General features: G+C 39.3%; 1 protein-coding gene across 1 annotated transcript; it reads left to right on the plus strand.

Annotated features, from left to right (window-relative positions):
- The first annotated feature begins 4,020 nt into the window (after positions 1 to 4,020).
- LOC117539619 (STE20-like serine/threonine-protein kinase) lies at positions 4,021 to 14,334 on the plus strand. The gene is made up of 24 exons (XM_034205855.1): positions 4,021 to 4,035; positions 4,738 to 5,010; positions 5,708 to 5,899; positions 6,244 to 6,425; positions 7,409 to 7,532; positions 8,699 to 8,818; positions 8,913 to 8,981; positions 9,095 to 9,282; positions 9,652 to 10,011; positions 10,621 to 10,685; positions 10,858 to 10,933; positions 11,019 to 11,138; positions 11,229 to 11,336; positions 11,422 to 11,541; positions 11,632 to 11,751; positions 11,848 to 11,970; positions 12,061 to 12,180; positions 12,275 to 12,397; positions 12,488 to 12,601; positions 12,687 to 12,806; positions 12,897 to 13,016; positions 13,111 to 13,233; positions 13,318 to 13,388; positions 14,208 to 14,334. Exons 1-24 carry the CDS (start codon positions 4,021 to 4,023, stop codon positions 14,303 to 14,305), a joined length of 3,144 nt encoding a protein of 1,047 aa, XP_034061746.1. The 3' UTR covers positions 14,306 to 14,334.
- Positions 14,335 to 17,484: the final 3,150 nt, after the last annotated feature.

Here is a 17,484-nt window from a genome sequence, read left to right on the forward strand (position 1 = left end):
GATTGACAGGTGTCTGCTGAGATTTACTCTCACGTGAGTATTTGGTATTTGGCTGAATATTCTTATTCTTATGTCAGCCTGCATCACATTTAAGAGGTGTTAAAAGCTCATTAAACCTAATTTAAACACCTCATACGTGTCACATGACATTGCTTTTGTGTCACGTTAAGATGTTATTATTACTGTGCATGTACCTTTAATTATTTGGATGAATTTTATATTTAAAAAACCCTATGTTGCTCTATCTTAAGATAACTTTTTGCAGATCATAAGATTAACTACTTTCTGTTTTCTACAGTTTAACTTTTTATTTCCCTCAGCTGTATTTGCTCAGTCAATCCCTTATATTCTCCAGTTGCATCCATCCTTTTAACTTCTCATGCAGCCCCCCTGCTTGTGTAGAGAGTAAATAAATCAACAAAGGAAAGATATATATTTAATATATCTGAGAACATTTATACAAATAAAAATACCAATCAGTATTTGAAGTCCTGTGCGTCTTAGCTCTTCCCCTCTTCTTCAATTTAAATACTTGTTAAGCAGCCTGTTGTGGCTTTATATGTTTGTGTGTGTGTGTGTGTGTGTGTGTGTGTGTGTGTGTGTGTGTGTGTGTGTGTGTGTGTGTGTGTGTGTGTGTGTGTGTGTGTGTGTGTGTGTGCGCGTGTGTGTAAGCGAACACACTCTTTCCCCAGAATGTTTCATAATTAAAATGGCCGCTCCCTCAGCCTCCAACATCTGCCCTGAATCTGCCACTGCTGATGAACTCAAGCGTTCTCAGTGGTTTTTTCTGTTACCATCCCTGACACTCTTAATTAGGATGACCAGGTGCCAACAGGCCACAGGTGGTAGGGTTGTGTGGGACAATGTAGGACATGATGATGAGAGGCACTTTAGATTTTGATGTGATCTCCATATGACCTTTCTATTGAAACCGTTAGCGTATAAATAAAGTCTTGCATGTGACACAAAAAACATGCTAGGAATTGCCCTCCACCAGCTTAACACTTACTTTGCCAGATTTGTTGTAGCTGCATCTCTTTTTCTTTGTCATGGTTTCCCTCATATCTTCCCAAAAAGAGCACCCTGGTCGCTTGTTTTGTTTTGTGCCAGTAGTGCGTAATGTAGGGGCCAGTTGGCAGCAAGTATGATTAAACGTGAACTGGGTAGACGCTAATCAAAATGTACACACCTGAGAGTAAATGGATGTACAAAGTACTGATAGAATATTTAATTAATATACATCAGAAATTTAAGGGATAATGTGCAGCGAGGCGGTGCGCGGCCACATACTAAATAAACCAAAGACTTGACTCCTATTATTAATCGAAATGATTTTATTGAGCTACCGCAAAGGAAACAATCCCTCGCTCCGCTGGGTACCAAGACTGCAACATCAACGTAACTTAAAATGAACGACAGCTCCTATCGATGTTTTCTGTAACTATCCAAGTCTGTCCACAGTTTCTCATAATGCCAGAGCCCTTACCGTGTGCCTGTTGGTGTTTACTTCCTGTCTGCCTTCTTCTGGTGATTTCTCTGACGTCCAGCGCTCTGTCTCTGTACCTCTTTCGTCCTCTCTCTTGATCCTCCTTAGCAATGGGCACTATTCTGCTTAACAGCCGTGTGCTATTGGGTATTAACAACCTCTGAAAGATCCGTATTGACCAATACATATATCAATATATATAGTACACCTGCACAGACAGCTCACCCTAAAACACTTTGTGTCAATACTGCAGGTTGTTTGTGTGTTCATGCACCTTTTCTTAGATTACATTTCCCAGAGTCTGCATGCTTATGAGGGTTACATGTGTTTGTGTCCATGTCACACATACAGGTTGCAGTCTCACTACATTGCATTGTGATGGGTGTGTGTGTGTGTGGGTGTGTGTGTGTGTGTGTGTGTGTGTGTGTGTGTGTGTGTGTGTGTGTGTGTGTGTGTGTGTGTGTGTGTGTGTGTGTGTGTGTGTGTGTGTGTGTGTGTGTGTGTGTGTGTGTGTGTGTGTGTGTGCGTGCGTGTGTGTGTGTGTCATAAAAAATGGAGAAGGCTAAAGTAGGCCAGCAGTTCATGAGCTTGAAGGAGCCGCGCAAAGACGTCTCCCTCCTCCCACGCTGCCTTCCTCTTTGTCCTCCTCCTCCTCAGAGCCGTTGTCTTTCATTGTCCTTTGTCTCACTCCATCCGAGGTACAGTGAGCGACAAGGACCAACAATTATGTCTAAAAGCATTAGCAAGACAATTACTAAATGATCTTAAATACAAAATACACTTACAACAATAATGCACCTAAAATCTTAGTTTTTTCCGGCTCAGAGATTAATTAATAACTTATCAAAAATAATATAATTTGTGTTTCAGCACGAATGTGCTAGATTTGTACAATCACAGGCTCATCTCTGTCTTATTGTATACAAATCTAAGGTTTAAGGTTTTTAAACTAGTGTTAAATATGTTGTACGTCTTATTATGCATGTATATTTCATTTACAGTTCCTTCATTTACAATCCCTGTACGGTGGCTGACAGAGGCAAACACGTAACAACGGACCAAATGTCCATTAGAAGAAACGCTCTGCACTTTAAAAACCATATATAAAAACTAGGGCTGTCAAACGATTAACATTTTTAATCAGATTAATCACAGCTTTAAAATGAATTAATCATGATTAATCACCATTCGAACTATGTCCAAAATATGCCATTTATTTATGTATATTGTTGTGGGAATGGAAAGATAAATGAAAGAAGGCGGATATATCCATTTAACATACAGTATCTATGTTTATTATAACATTTTTCTGCGTGTCAAAATGAAAGACAAGCCACACACCTATCAGTCATCAAACCGTGGGGTCTTAATTCATTACGTGTTGATTTCTATCAACGGGAGAGTACTTCAGGAAAGTCGACAGAGGGGGGGTGGGGGGGGGGGGGCGGCTAGTGGCGTACTTCATGACCACAGAGTGTGAACGTTGTGATCAGCTGTTTTAGCGCAGTTCTCCAGTGAAGGGGGGGGGAAAGTGTCTCCCTCCGCCGCCGGTTGGCGTAGTTTTGGCACAATTCCGTTGTACAGACCGACGTTAACAGCAGCCCTGTCTGTGCACACGGAGACCGACTCTGTCGTCCGGTGATCTAACCGCCTTCTGGAAAAGCTTCACAAGTACGTCGGTACGCAAATGCGCTTTGTGACACAAGTGACGGTAGCCTACGCATTTCAGATTACGCACATAACCTGCGTACCAGTTATGTGCACCCCTGTACTACAGCAAAAATATTCTCCATCGGGAGTTCCTGCAACAACACCACGCCGTTATCAAAGATGTTCTATTGAGAAGACGATCACTACGTGACAAAAGTTTTCAAAACCGTGGCTACTGAAATCAATCTTACTAACTGCTGTCTGTGCAATTTACTCCGCGCGAGTTGGCAGACTTTATTTTGCTTACTTTAACATCATTTTTCATGGTGGGGCTAAGCCATTTCTTGGTATGGGTGTAGCCTACCCCAGCCATACCCTGGCGCTGCCACTGGTGGCACGTATGGGGCGGGCCATTCTGCACATGCGTTAAATGCGTTAAATATTTTAACGCAATTAATTCAAAAAATTAATTACCGCCGTTAACGCGATAATTTTGACAGCACTAATAAAAACACAAAGTGCCAATGCTGCGATCGAACCCATAACCTTCTGGTGGAAACAAACGCACTCCCTCGCAGCCACAGTCGCACAGTTATTAATTACAAATAGTTATTAATTGTCATTTTATTGTTTGTTAGCAGCGATATATAAACATTCCAAAACCTTTAGCCACCATTGTTCTAATTTAGAATTATTCGATGCCATGACAACCGGAACATTCCAAACTAAGATTCCATTTGGAATGTGATGTAACAAAGCCGTGGAATGTTCAGGAGAAAGAAGCTTCCTGCTGGACCTGGACTCTGTCTTCAGTCGGGTTAACACAACCAGGAGAAACTTCAACTTTGTTAATCTCAACAAAACTTTCAAACACGATTAGTAACATGAGTGACAACATGGTGAGTTGATCAAATCTGGTAGTAAATACATAAAAAGAATAGTTTTCTTACAAAGAAATTCGATTTTATGTTAAAATATATTCTTATAATCCCATTGTATCACATTAAGTGTTCAGTAAAGTGCTTATATTTACCAATAAGTTGATATATTTCACTAACAAGAAGATTTAACAACTTCTACTTCATCTTGCACCTTATTTTAGGTTTTTTAATTCATCAAATTCAGTTTAGTCTTATCAAAAAAAGCAGCTAAATGTAATTTGAATGTTGTTTTTGTTAACAAAGACGTTAAAAACAAACAAAAAAATAGCAGGAGCAAGTAAAGAAACATCCGAATTGTCAATGAGTCCCACTTTTTTGGCATTGACTGTACATTAGAGCGCTTGTTTTTTAGTAATATGTTAATATATTTCACTAACAAGATGAGTTAACAACTTCCAATCCATCTTGAATCCCAGTTAAGACTTATAAATGAACAAATAATGTGTTTATTCTTATCAAAAAAGCAGTAAAATGTCATTTTGAGATGTTCAAACTAGTAGAAAAATAGCTCAAGCACGAATTGAATCGTCCAAATTGTGAAATCAGCCAACATTTGTATTGACTTTTTGATATATTTTAGTTTTGTATAGTTCAGAAAGACTTTTTTGATGAGACAAAATGTGACTTCATGTGTTAATCACTTTCTTCTTCCTCCTGTAGTCTTATCGAGACCCCAACTCAACTCCGTCACCTGACGCAGAGACGAACACCTCCTCCACCTCTTCCTCCTCATCCTCATGCTGCTTTCCTTCAGGGGGAGTGTGCAAACCCATGGGTGTCCTCTCCTCCCCCTCCTCCCAATACCTGATCCAGTCCTTTTTGGGGGAGGGCACCTTTGGGAAAGTAGTAAAGTGCTTAAAGATGGCCACCAACAGGACGGTGGCTGTGAAGATCGCGAAGGGAAAGGACCTAACACCAGAGGCAAAGAATGAGGTAGGGAACAACTCTGATCACATCTATGGTTTCCCCAATTCCCATTTCTTTACTTATTAATAGATGTATTATAAGTTATAACCACCGTATAACATGCAGTAAGATGTCTGACTCATCGCTTCGTACAAACAAATTGATTTGGTTGTGATCAGCCATCCAGTTAGCCTTCTGCATTATATCATCAACCTACTGGGAAGTAAAGAGCAGAAACATTCAAAATACATCTTATTCTTGGGAATAATATATGTGGAAGATTATTATTTAATACTTTAACACAACTAAAAGTGAAATAAATACTAATTGAACTTCAAAATCCTGGAGATAATGTGCTTTTTGGGGTATTTCTGTAGATAAAACCCCAAATATCCTGCTAAAAAACACCAGAAAACATCAAGAAATAAAGATTGTCACTTATTCCTAGTTATTAGAGTTGCAATAATTAACTATATAACTTGTAAAAGCAATGTATAAAATGGGCATGACAATTGGAAATCAAGTTAATATACTTAAAGAAGAATGGATAAAATGGGTGAGGTGTAAACACAAAACCTTACTAATGACCTTCTAGGTAGACGTACTGATGTCTCTACTTCTTATGTTATTAATACTTCAAATGGACATCCATCATCATTTTAACTGTATTTCATCCAGCCCTGTGAAGATATATTTTCTCAACATGCAATCGTTTGTTCCCCAGATAGAGATAATGGAAGAGCTCAGAGCGTTTGACTCCGACAGGTTTAACTTTGTGACGTTCAACGATGTGTTTGTGTACGGCGAACACGTCTGTCTGGAGTTGGAGATCCTGGACATGAGTCTGTTTGAGTTCCTCTATCAGAAGCCTCACCGCTCGCTGGAGCTGGACGAAATCCGCCCCATCCTGTACCAGGTACGCTAGATGCTCCACAGACACATAGAAAAACAACTGAACATTTCCACAGAACTGATAAGAAATATCCTGCCTGAAAGAATTAAGCAACATTTTTGCAACTGATTATACAAAATGGTGGGTGTAGCAATACTTAAAAACTTTAATTTATTATGTAGAAGGGATACACACGCACACAATTATGCAAACACTTTATATTAGTCGTGGTAGCTTAAACAATATCTTTAAGAAACATTTAATTTCAGTTTCTTTCCAGGAGTTAGATCAATACCACGCTCAAATGTGTGTTTATTATCCAGTAGCTTAGCTTAGCATAAAGACTTATTCGCGATCTTATATTTCAGGTTTCCGTAACGCTGCAGCTGCTCCAGAGTCTGGGAGTCGTGCACACGGACCTGAAGCCGGAGAACATCATGCTGCTGGACCACGGGAAGCAGCCGTGGAGAATCAAGGTCATCGACTTCGGCGTGGCGTGTCACGTCGCTAAGTCTGAGCTGGGCGACTACATGCAGACACGACATTACAGGTGAGAAACCGGCAGCGGGTGGAGAAGATTTACAGGTCACCTATTATGCAAAATAATCCACTTCTTCATGTCTCTTCTACATCAACATGTGTCCCCTCTTCTTCATGTCTCTTCTACATCAACATGTGTCCCCTCTTCTTCCTGTCTCTTCTACATCAACATGTGTCCCCTCTTCTTCATGTCTCTTCTACATCAACATGTGTCCCCTCTTCTTCATGTCTCTTCTACATCAACATGTGTCCCCTCTTCTTCATGTATCTTCTACATCAACATGTGTCCCCTCTTCTTCATGTCTCTTCTACATCAACATGTGTCCCCTCTTCTTCATGTCTCTTCTACATCAACATGTGTCCCCTCTTCTTCATGTCTCTTCTACATCAACATGTGTCCCCTCTTCTTCATGTCTCTTCTACATCAACATGTGTCCCCTCTTCTTCATGTCTCTTCTACATCACCATGTGTCCCCTCTGTGTAAAGAGACTCTGAAAGTTTCAGGAACAAAGATTCTCTCTCTTTTTGATCCATTTCTATAAAAACCTGTCTGAAAATGAGCTGATCAGATTTTGGCCACTTTGTGATGTCATAACGATGTTTTGGCTTGAGTAACCATTAGCCAATCACCAACCAAGGTAACCCCCCCCTTATCACCTGAATCTCCTCCTAGAGCACCATTGAGTTCTTTGTAACCAAATGTCTCTCAGAGGGGCGTGGGGAGGGGCTCCTTATTTTCATCTAAAGTCACAGACAGAGAATCAGCACTTTTGAAACAGGGCTGAAACAGAGGGGATTATGGGTAATGCTGCAATGATCTGTTTGGTGTTCCAGCCAATCAGGGACAGGCTCTGTATATATCTGAGACCTGTGATATATTGATGAAAAACTGTACAATAGGGGACCTTTTAATATTTAAGAAGTTAAATAGCAAACTAAATTGTGAAATTACTCAAAACTAAAACGATATATGTTTATTTGTCTTTTCTAAGGTCTCCGGAGATTATCCTAGGATTCCCCATAACGTCAGCCATCGACATGTGGTCTCTGGGCTGCATCGCCGCAGAGCTGTTCACGGGCGCTGTGCTGTACCCTGGAGACACCGAGCACGAAATGGTGGGTGTAACAATACTGTGAAGCTTATATTTATTATGTAGAAGGGATAAACAGTAGGATACACACCTTATATTAGTCGTGGTGGCTCAAACAGTGTCTTTAAGAAACATTTATTTCACTTTCTTTCCAGGAGTTAGATCAATACCACGCTCAAATGTATGTGTTTATTATCCAGTAGCTTAGCTTAGCATAAAGACTGACCGCAGCTACAAACCGCTAGCCTTGCTCTCTCACTAACAAACACTTTTAACTTAAAATCCTCCACCTTTTATGTTGGAGTCCAAATCAGTGTTGATAGTAAATGTAGTTAATTGAGAAACACTTTCCTCATTTGCTATTTCCACGGTTACAAATGTAGTTAGTTTGCGATACAAGCTAATAGAACAAGGCATTCAGAGAGCATGACCTGACTAACGAGAGAAATCCAAGCCTAAGTAGTTTGTAGTTCTTCCCTGCATCGTACTACATCAATGCCACATCAAAATGGCGGTGCATGAAGAACAGACTCTGTAGCTGAGGGTTCAAATGTCTTAATCTTTATTATAGCACGCACTGAGGCACTTTGATGCACAGAATGTAAAAGCAACTATCCGTGGTTTTATAGTGTAACTTTTTTTTGCAAGATCCAGGCTGTTTCCCTACTTATGCTAAGCTAAGCTAATCACTTTCTGGTTATAGAAATATACTTTATGCGCAGACATCAGAGACGTATCGATCTGTCCCTCTGTGCAAGAGAGCAAATGTGTGTATTTCACCATAAAATGCAAAACAAAACGGTGGGAAACCCCAAAAAAGCAAAGTAGGGCCTCTTTAAAAAGGGAGATACTGTAACTGCGTAAAACGTTGGCTTTTTGTAAACTTTTCTGAAGCACTTCTATGATATTTGTAGTGAAACTATTAAAGAAAATCCTAATATTGATGTAAGTGTACGGAAGAGGATTAGGGCCACATACATTTTTTTTTTGCGAGGATTTGAAAAAAAAAATCTTTTTTTTGGGAGAAAAAAAATTCTGACTTTTTTCTCAGAATTCTGAGAAAAAAGTCAGAATTCTGAGTTTTTTCTCAGAACAAAAAATATTTTTTTTCAAATCCTCCCAAAAATCATGTAGCCCTAATCCTCTTCCGTATAAATGTAACTGACTTTTTCTTTTGTGTTTTGTCAACAGCTGCGACATATAGTGCAGACTCAGGGTCATCCTCCGGCTCGTCTCATGTACAGAGGCGTCAAAACGCGTTGGTTTTTCCATTATAGAAAGAAGGACAGGAGACGTCGTTGGAGATTGAAGGTACCAGCACTGAGTTGCTTTTAAACTAAAATATCTTACTGTTTTTAATTTCCTTTTGAGACAGGTTACCTAATCCTATATCATTTATCTTTAGAACGTTCAGCAGTCTGGAGAAACCAACACAAGCGCCGGACAATTCAACTCGCTGAATGATATAATAATGGTAGGAAATACTATTTGAAAACGAGCTGAGAACATCTGCCGTAAATCTGTTTCCATGATCCACCGAGATGAATAGAGGTTTAACTATAATGTTCCTGGTTTGTTCTGATTCAGTTAAAACCCCCCCGCCACCTGTTGGACGAAGACACCGCGGCAGAAACTGAAGACCGGCAGGAGTTCCTGGATCTGCTGAAGAAGACGCTTCACCTGGACATCGATCGGAGGATTTCCCCCAGCGAGCTTCTTCAGCATCCCTTCATCACCTTGAACCACCTCGCTCAAAACCACCAGAACAGCTTCTAGTGAGTCCTCATTACAACTGTTTTAACATATCTGCAACAAGATAGAGAGGCCGCATCACGCTGACTGGGTCTAATGCATTATCTTATTATTTACTTTTGATTCTGATGCGATTTAAAAGACTTGATTGTCGTCTGCACAATAGTAAAAGTGTAGTTCTGAGAACTAAAATCCTAAATCCAAGGCTTCTTTGACACTGCAACAAACTGAAGACGTAAAGATAACGTAAAAATAGTGCAAGAGAGATGTGCAAGTGACACAATAGTTCAGAAATAACTGAAATACATGCAAAAAAGACTAACTATCAGTACTGTAAAGGGTTCCTGATTCGGAACGTTGGTTTTAACAATGTTTTTTCTTCGTCTTTTCAGCGTAAAATCCAGCTGTGAAAAGATGGAGGTCTGCCTGGATCAGAGTGAGGGCTTTGACGGGGGTCAGATGAACCTGTCGCCCTCCATCAGCGGAGCAGAGGGCCCCCCCGCCTGGTTCAGGACCCAAGAACACCCCCTCATCCTGGGCATCTCGTCCCAGGTATCGGACAGCCTCTCCATAAACGATGAAGAGAGTCAACAACAACAACAACAACAACCCCCTCCTCAATCGCCTGTTGCTGTAAAGCCTGTGTCGCCGCCACTGCAGGTTAGCACTGCGGCTCCACCCTGCCAACAAGAGAGAACCGGGAGGAAGGCGCTGAGGAAATCATCGAGGAGAAAACCCCGCGGTGACGACAGGTAAGTGTTGTAGGACAGAAGATCTTTATGTACACACACAGGTCCATTTTAGGACATTTCTTCTATTACATGTCTTCGATCAGTGTAGTAGAGAAAACGTGCAAATTACACACAGAAGTGTTTCATTTACTTCATATAAATGCATTTGTTTGTATATTTACACATCTTGTAATACAACAAATATTGTTTCCTGCAGTGTCTTGCAAAACGTCTGTACATACATTTTTACTTTACACATCTTTAAAAGCCATTTTCTAGAAAGTTTTTACAGATGTTTGTGTAGTTTATTGATCAAAAATGTGATTTATTGTATGGCTTTAGACAGTGTGTTCTGATTTATGTAGTGATACTAATGGATATTCCTTTAGTTAAACCTTTGTATTTAATATGTCAATGTTTTGGTTTTACTTAATAATGAAAGATTTGTGTTCAAGAAAATGTAAACAAACTAGCTCATTTGAAAGGATATAATGCCTTGTTTGCATATCTTAACACAACATTTCTAAATATTGTTTAAAGAAAAGAATTAACGCAATAATTATTTTTGTTATATTATGATATTTGCAGTTATAATTGGAGATATTAAAACCCGTTTTTTTGTCAATGCAGCAACCCGGAGAGAGACAGACCATCGAGCGAGAGCAGGAACACAGAAATCATCCAGACACCAAAAAGTAGGCAACTGTTCATAAATAATATTGAGTATTTTATACTTACACACAGCTGTTGCAACAGATATCTTAAATCTGAAACTAAGAGGGGATGTTTCACAGGAGGATGAATCTAAGAATCTGGTGATTCATTTAATCAGTTTTTGATTGACCTTTGCTTTGTCCTTTTATCCAGAGCCTACGATCCGTGTGGCCGAAATAAAACCGGGGAGAAAGCGGACGTGGGACACTTTTGTAGCCTCTGGATTAAGGTAGGTGTTATTCTCTTGTCTGTACTGTTTTAGAACTCACTGTAAGAATTAATGAGGTAAAAATAAAAATGTCTTTAAAATGCAGAAAGCGAGTCAAGGGCTCACCGGAGAGCAAGAAAATCAAAAGGGATGATTCTGAGGCCGAAAGAAAACGCGGGAGAAAGCGGACGTGGGATACTTTCTTAGCGTCCCACATCGAGTCAAAGTAGGTGTTATTATATTTGTCTTTACTGGTTGAAGCTCACTGTTACAATTAATGTGGTTAAAAACAAAAAAAAACTTTCTTTAAATGCAGAAAGCGAGTCAAGGATTCACCGGAGAGAAAGAAAAGGGATGATTCTGAGGCCGAAAGAAAACGCGGGAGAAAGCGGACGTGGGACACTTTTGTAGCCTCTGGATTAAGGTAGGTGTTATTCTCTTGTCTGTACTGTTTTAGAACTCACTGTAAGAATGAATGAGGTAAAAATAAAAATGTCTTTAAAATGCAGAAAGCGAGTCAAGGGCTCACCGGAGAGCAAGAAAATCAAAAGGGATGATTCTGAGGCCGAAAGAAAACGCGGGAGAAAGCGGACGTGGGACACTTTCTTAGCGTCCCACATCGAGTCAAAGTAGGTGTTATTATATTTGTCTTTACTGTTTGAAGCTCACTGTTACAATTAATGTGGTTAAAAACTAAAAAAAACTTTCTTTAAATGCAGAAAGCGAGTCAAGGATTCACCGGAGAGAAAGAAAAGGAAAAGGGATGATTCTGAGGCCGAAAGAAAACGCGGGAGAAAGCGGACGTGGGATACTTTCTTAGCGTCCCACATCGAGTCAAAGTAGGTGTTATATTATATTTGTCTGTACTGTTTGAATATAATAGAAACCTTTATCGTCATTATTCACTTACAAAAAAAAACCTTCTTAAAATGCAGAAAGCAAATCAATTCCTCACCGGAGAGGAAGAAAAGGAAGCTTGATGATTCTGAAGAAGCGGAAAGAAAACCCGGGAGAAAGCGGATGTGGGACACTTTCTTAGCGTCCCACATCGAGTCAAAGTAGGTGTTATTATATTTGTCTTTACTGTTTGAAGCTCACTGTTACAATTAATGTGGTTAAAAACTAAAAAAAATATTCTTTAAATGCAGAAAGCGAGTCAAGGATTCACCGGAGAGAAAGAAAAGGAAAAGGGATGATTCTGAGGCCGAAAGAAAACGCGGGAGAAAGCGGACATGGGATACTTTCTTAGCGTCCCACATCGAGTCAAAGTAGGTGTTATTATATTTGTCTGTACTGTTTGAATAGAATAGAAACCTTTATCGTCATTTTACACTTACAAAAAAAAACCTTCTTAAAATGCAGAAAGCAAATCAATTCCTCACCGGAGAGGAAGAAAAGGAAGCTTGATGATTCTGAAGAAGCGGAAAGAAAACGCGGGAGAAAGCGGACGTGGGACACTTTCTTAGCGTCCCACATCGAGTCAAAGTAGGTGTTATTATATTTGTCTTTACTGGTTGAAGCTCACTGTTACAATTAATGTGGTTAAAAACAAAAAAAAACATTCTTTAAATGCAGAAAGCGAGTCAAGGATTCACCGGAGAGAAAGAAAAGGAAAAGGGATGATTCTGAGGCCGAAATAAAACGCGGGAGAAAGCGGACGTGGGACACTTTTGTAGCCTCTGGATTAAGGTAGGTGTTATTCTCTTGTCTGTACTGTTTTAGAACTCACTGTAAGAATTAATGAGGTAAAAATAAAAATGTCTTTAAAATGCAGAAAGCGAGTCAAGGGCTCACCGGAGAGCAAGAAAATCAAAAGGGATGATTCTGAGGCCGAAAGAAAACGCGGGAGAAAGCGGACGTGGGACACTTTCTTAGCGTCCCACATCGAGTCAAAGTAGGTGTTATTATATTTGTCTTTACTGTTTGAAGCTCACTGTTACAATTAATGTGGTTAAAAACTAAAAAAAACTTTCTTTAAATGCAGAAAGCGAGTCAAGGATTCACCGGAGAGAAAGAAAAGGAAAAGGGATGATTCTGAGGCCGAAAGAAAACGTGGGAGAAAGCGGACGTGGGATACTTTCTTAGCGTCCCACATCGAGTCAAAGTAGGTGTTATTATATTTGTCTGTACTGTTTGAATAGAATAGAAACCTTTATCGTCATTATACACTTACAAAAAAAAACCTTCTTAAAATGCAGAAAGCAAATCAATTCCTCACCGGAGAGGAAGAAAAGGAAGCTTGATGATTCTGAAGAAGCGGAAAGAAAACCCGGGAGAAAGCGGACGTGGGACACTTTCTTAGCGTCCCACATCGAGTCAAAGTAGGTGTTAAGTTATCAGTTTGTAATGATTTACTCAAATCACTGTTAAAAGTCAAGAGATTCAAACAAGTTTCTTCCGTGCAGAAATGAACGCAGCGGCTCTCCGGAGAGGAAGAAGAGGAAGACGAGCCTGGAAGAGGAGGAGACAAACACACGTAAGCTCATCTTTGAGATGTATTCAATTGATTAACCTTGTCCTGTTTCAGAGGTGGGAAAAGTATTCAGATTCTTTACTTGAGTAAAAGTACTAATACTACACTTTAGATGTACTACATTTCAAGTAAAAGTACCGCATCGAGAATCGTCCTCAAGTAGAATTTAAGTACGATTAGGAAAATGTATTTAAGGTGTTAGGAGTAAATGAACTCATTGCAGAACATAATTACATTACATGTCACGCTTTTATCCAAAGCGACTTACATACTCGATACTGAGGGCAATCCCCACAGGAGCAATTTGGGGTGAAGTGTCTCAGGGACACAACGACATGCTGACTGCAGTGGGACTTGAACCTGTGCCCCCTGATCCGAACACCAACACACTAGGCCACTGCGCCACAGCCTCCCTATAATGTTAAATATTTGTTTAATATTTTAAAGCAAAAGCAGCAAACTTTCCCATTTAAGAAGCTGGGACTGTGAAGTTAAATTGCTGCCAATAAATGTTCAGTTCACCAGCCTTGAGTTACTTAAATATATTCGATACCAAATAATCATATTTTATAAGTTTTTCCTAAGTATTGCAAAATCGTAATTTTTAAAAGTATCTAGTAAGTCAATTTGTCAAATAAAATAAATGCCGATGAGTAAAAAGTATAATACTTGCTTCCAAAATACAGTAGAGTAGAAGTATAAAGTTGTACAACATGAAGTACCTTAATGTACTTAGTTACTTTCCTTTACTGTCCTGTATACATTACAAATCAGTAATTTGTCTGGAGGTTTTTAAAACTTTTAAACGTTTTTATCCCACAGAAGGCTCGTCTGTGAGCACCAGGAAGAGAAAGCGACGCCCTGGGGATCCTCCAGAGGGGGAGGAGGAGCCCAGGTGTGTCAAGAGAGGGAGATATTAAAGGGGGAGAGCGCCAAGTCCGATGGGGTTGAGCGCCAAAACTAAGGGGGGAGGGCTGAAATTACAAGAGCGCTGAAACTATGGGGGAGGGAGACAAAATTACGGGGGAAAGCGCCGAAACTACGGGGAGAGCGCCAAAACTACGGGGGAGAGCACTGAAACTACGGGGGAGAGCACTGAAACTACAAGGGAGAGGGCTCCAAAACTACGGGGGAGAGCACTGAAACTACGGGGGAGAGCACTGAAACTACAAGGGAGAGGGCTCCAAAACTACGGGGGAGAGCACTGAAACTACGGGGGAGAGCACTGAAACTACAAGGGAGAGGGCTCCAAAACTACGGGGGAGAGCACTGAAACTACGGGGGAGAGCACTGAAATTACAAGGGAGAGGGCTCCAAAACTACGGGGGAGAGCGCCGAAACTACGGGGGAGAGCTACAACGCCCGACAGGTAAGAGTGCAGAAAGAACGACGGGGGAGAGCGCAGACGACAATGGGTGAGTATTGATGTCAGCAATGGGAGAGCGCAGAAGAACGACGCGGGAGAGCGCCAAGTTCGATGGTGTTGAGCGCCAAAACTACGGGGGAGAGCCAAAACTACGGGGGAGAGCGCCGACACTAGAAGGAACGACGGGGAAGAACGCAGGCGGACATCTTTATATAAAATCTTAGTGTAAAAGTATAAATGTAAACAGCATGATTGTTAGCTGTATCCCAGGAGAGAGGAGGACACACTGGCTTCCTTTTAAAGAGCACTTCCTCTCTTCTTTAGGCCCATTAGACACTGATCGTTGCCTGGTTAAATCATTATTATGAGAGTTATTCCGCTTGAGGGAGGGTTTGTTGTCACTTGGGCTTAAAATGACTTGTTTTTTCCACACTGGGCATTAATTAGCATTTCATCCCACCTGTACAAATAAGATAATTACATTTGAAAGTATTATTATTATTATTATTATTATTATTATGTATTATTGTGTGTTATTATGTATTATTATGATTGATAATTATGTGTTATGTATTATTATGTGTTATTATGTATTATTATGGTTGATAATTATGTGTTATGTATTATTATGATTGATAATTAGGTGTTATGTATTATTATGATTGATAATGATGTATTATTATGTGTTACTATTTATTATTGTGTATTATTATTATTATTGTCATTATTATTATTATATGTTATGTCTGTGATTCTACGTATTTCTCCTTATTATATGTTTATAACTTTATTGGATGTCTGTATATCTGTTTTCTATTTCTAAATAAATATATTAAATGTTATTTTAAGTCTGTCATTCTGTTTATTTCAAACTGTTGACGTATTTGTATGTATTTAATTGGACTTTAAATGTTTCAATAAATATATTACATTTTAATATTTGTTATGTCTTTCTATCTTTTGAATGTCGCATTTCACCGTGCTTTGCTGTTGCACTTACAGTTGTGTCCATTTAATTGTTATAAAATAGCATAATAATAACAATTAATTTAAAAACTAAGTATAGTATGGAGGTACAATAAAAGGTAATTCAATGAGAAACAAATGTGTGGACATCAAGACACACTTGATCAATTGTTTTACAATATGATGTTATATCCAAATCCACAATTCAGAGAAAAAATTGCAATTAAAAGCAAAAACATTTGTTTGAAAAACCAGGTTTTGCTTTGCTAATGTGAAGAGCATTATCTCATGTAAATCACAAGATAATTGCATTTATATATTCTTTTTTAATTTACACAGTTACACAGAAGGGCTCTGCTGTGAAAAGCATTGTCAATGTTCTTTGTTGTCGTTTTAAAAGCTTTTAGTTGGATTTTTTAAAAGTGTGAATCAATTGTGTAACAGTCGCTTAGCAGAAACACAGACAGCATCAAACCACACTTATATATATTAGCTTATTAAGGCTAACACGCCTCAACTAATACCATTTCTGCATAGTTAGCTTTCTTCCTTTTTACTAGCTTTTCACTGGGCAGCTTTTAGTAAAGCTAGTTAGCCTTTTTTGACAACAGAAGCTGCTTACAAAGGTTGATGGAGTACTAAAACCACAACAATATAGTTAGTGTGCTTTACCGTTAGCTAAAAAAGGCGGGAAAAGCTCAGGTATTTGCAGAGTTGTTCCTTGTTGTCCATTTTGGCGACATGAGTGACAATGTTGTACTATTGAATTAGGCTGAATACAAAAGTTGCTATTGAAGAAGCAGCTTTTGGAAAACTCTGTGGCACTCAATGAATCCAAGCCTAAATATATGACATATAAACAAGAGCTTATATATATTTTTGGCGTCTTGTATGTGGTGGTGGGAAAACCGGCGCTGAAAACAGAGAGAAAACCTGCTTTCATTAATGCCAACCTGACACAAGTAATCACTGTGTCTGCATTTGACTGATGTGTACAGTACAAGACATCAACAAATATTAACATGCTCACAGCTTTATTTTTAACTGCTATTTTGAAAGAAAAGCCACCAATTGAGAAAAAGAAAGATGCCTTTGTGTGTAGTGTTTGAGAAACAAGGAATGCACGTGCAGTGTGTAACAGATTGTAGGTATTTATACTGTATTTTGGGTGGATAGAAATGGGAGGGGTTGATTATGAAGATGGTGGACAAACAGTTTATTTCTGCTCTGGTTAGCAAACACAGCCGGCTGCACCCTCTGAGCCCGAGAAACGACCAAAATAATAATGGGGAAAGGCTGGAGGAACAGAGGAATTATTAACCTGTTAAGCCCCGAGCCTGTTTTTCAGGTTTCAGGCGCGAAAATGACATGCCCAGAACAAATGACCATATCTTCACTTCTAAAAGGGGTAAATTCATAATATGTTTTCTCAAAGCAATGATAAACCTGTGAGTTGGATGTAGAAGAGTCAGAATCAATATATATATTTTAAATGTTAAAGTAAATTCAGATTGAACATAGTAAAAAAGTGTAAATAATAGTTTCCGTCCAAAGAAAAACATTACTTATAGAGAAAACCACCCTTGAATGATGGGTTAGTAGACTAAAAGCTTTAGGAATCCAAACTATAGCATATAATAAGTACCCTGTATCAAGATTGATGCAAAACAAGTGATATTTGACCTTTTTAAGAGAGATTTAGCAAAAAGAAATCACTTCTGGGGTCATTTGGGTGCATTTTCCATATGTCTGGCCCCCCTCGGTCGA

This window comes from Gymnodraco acuticeps, unplaced genomic scaffold, assembly GCF_902827175.1.
Source record: "Gymnodraco acuticeps unplaced genomic scaffold, fGymAcu1.1, whole genome shotgun sequence".
Lineage (NCBI taxonomy): Eukaryota > Metazoa > Chordata > Actinopteri > Perciformes > Bathydraconidae > Gymnodraco > Gymnodraco acuticeps.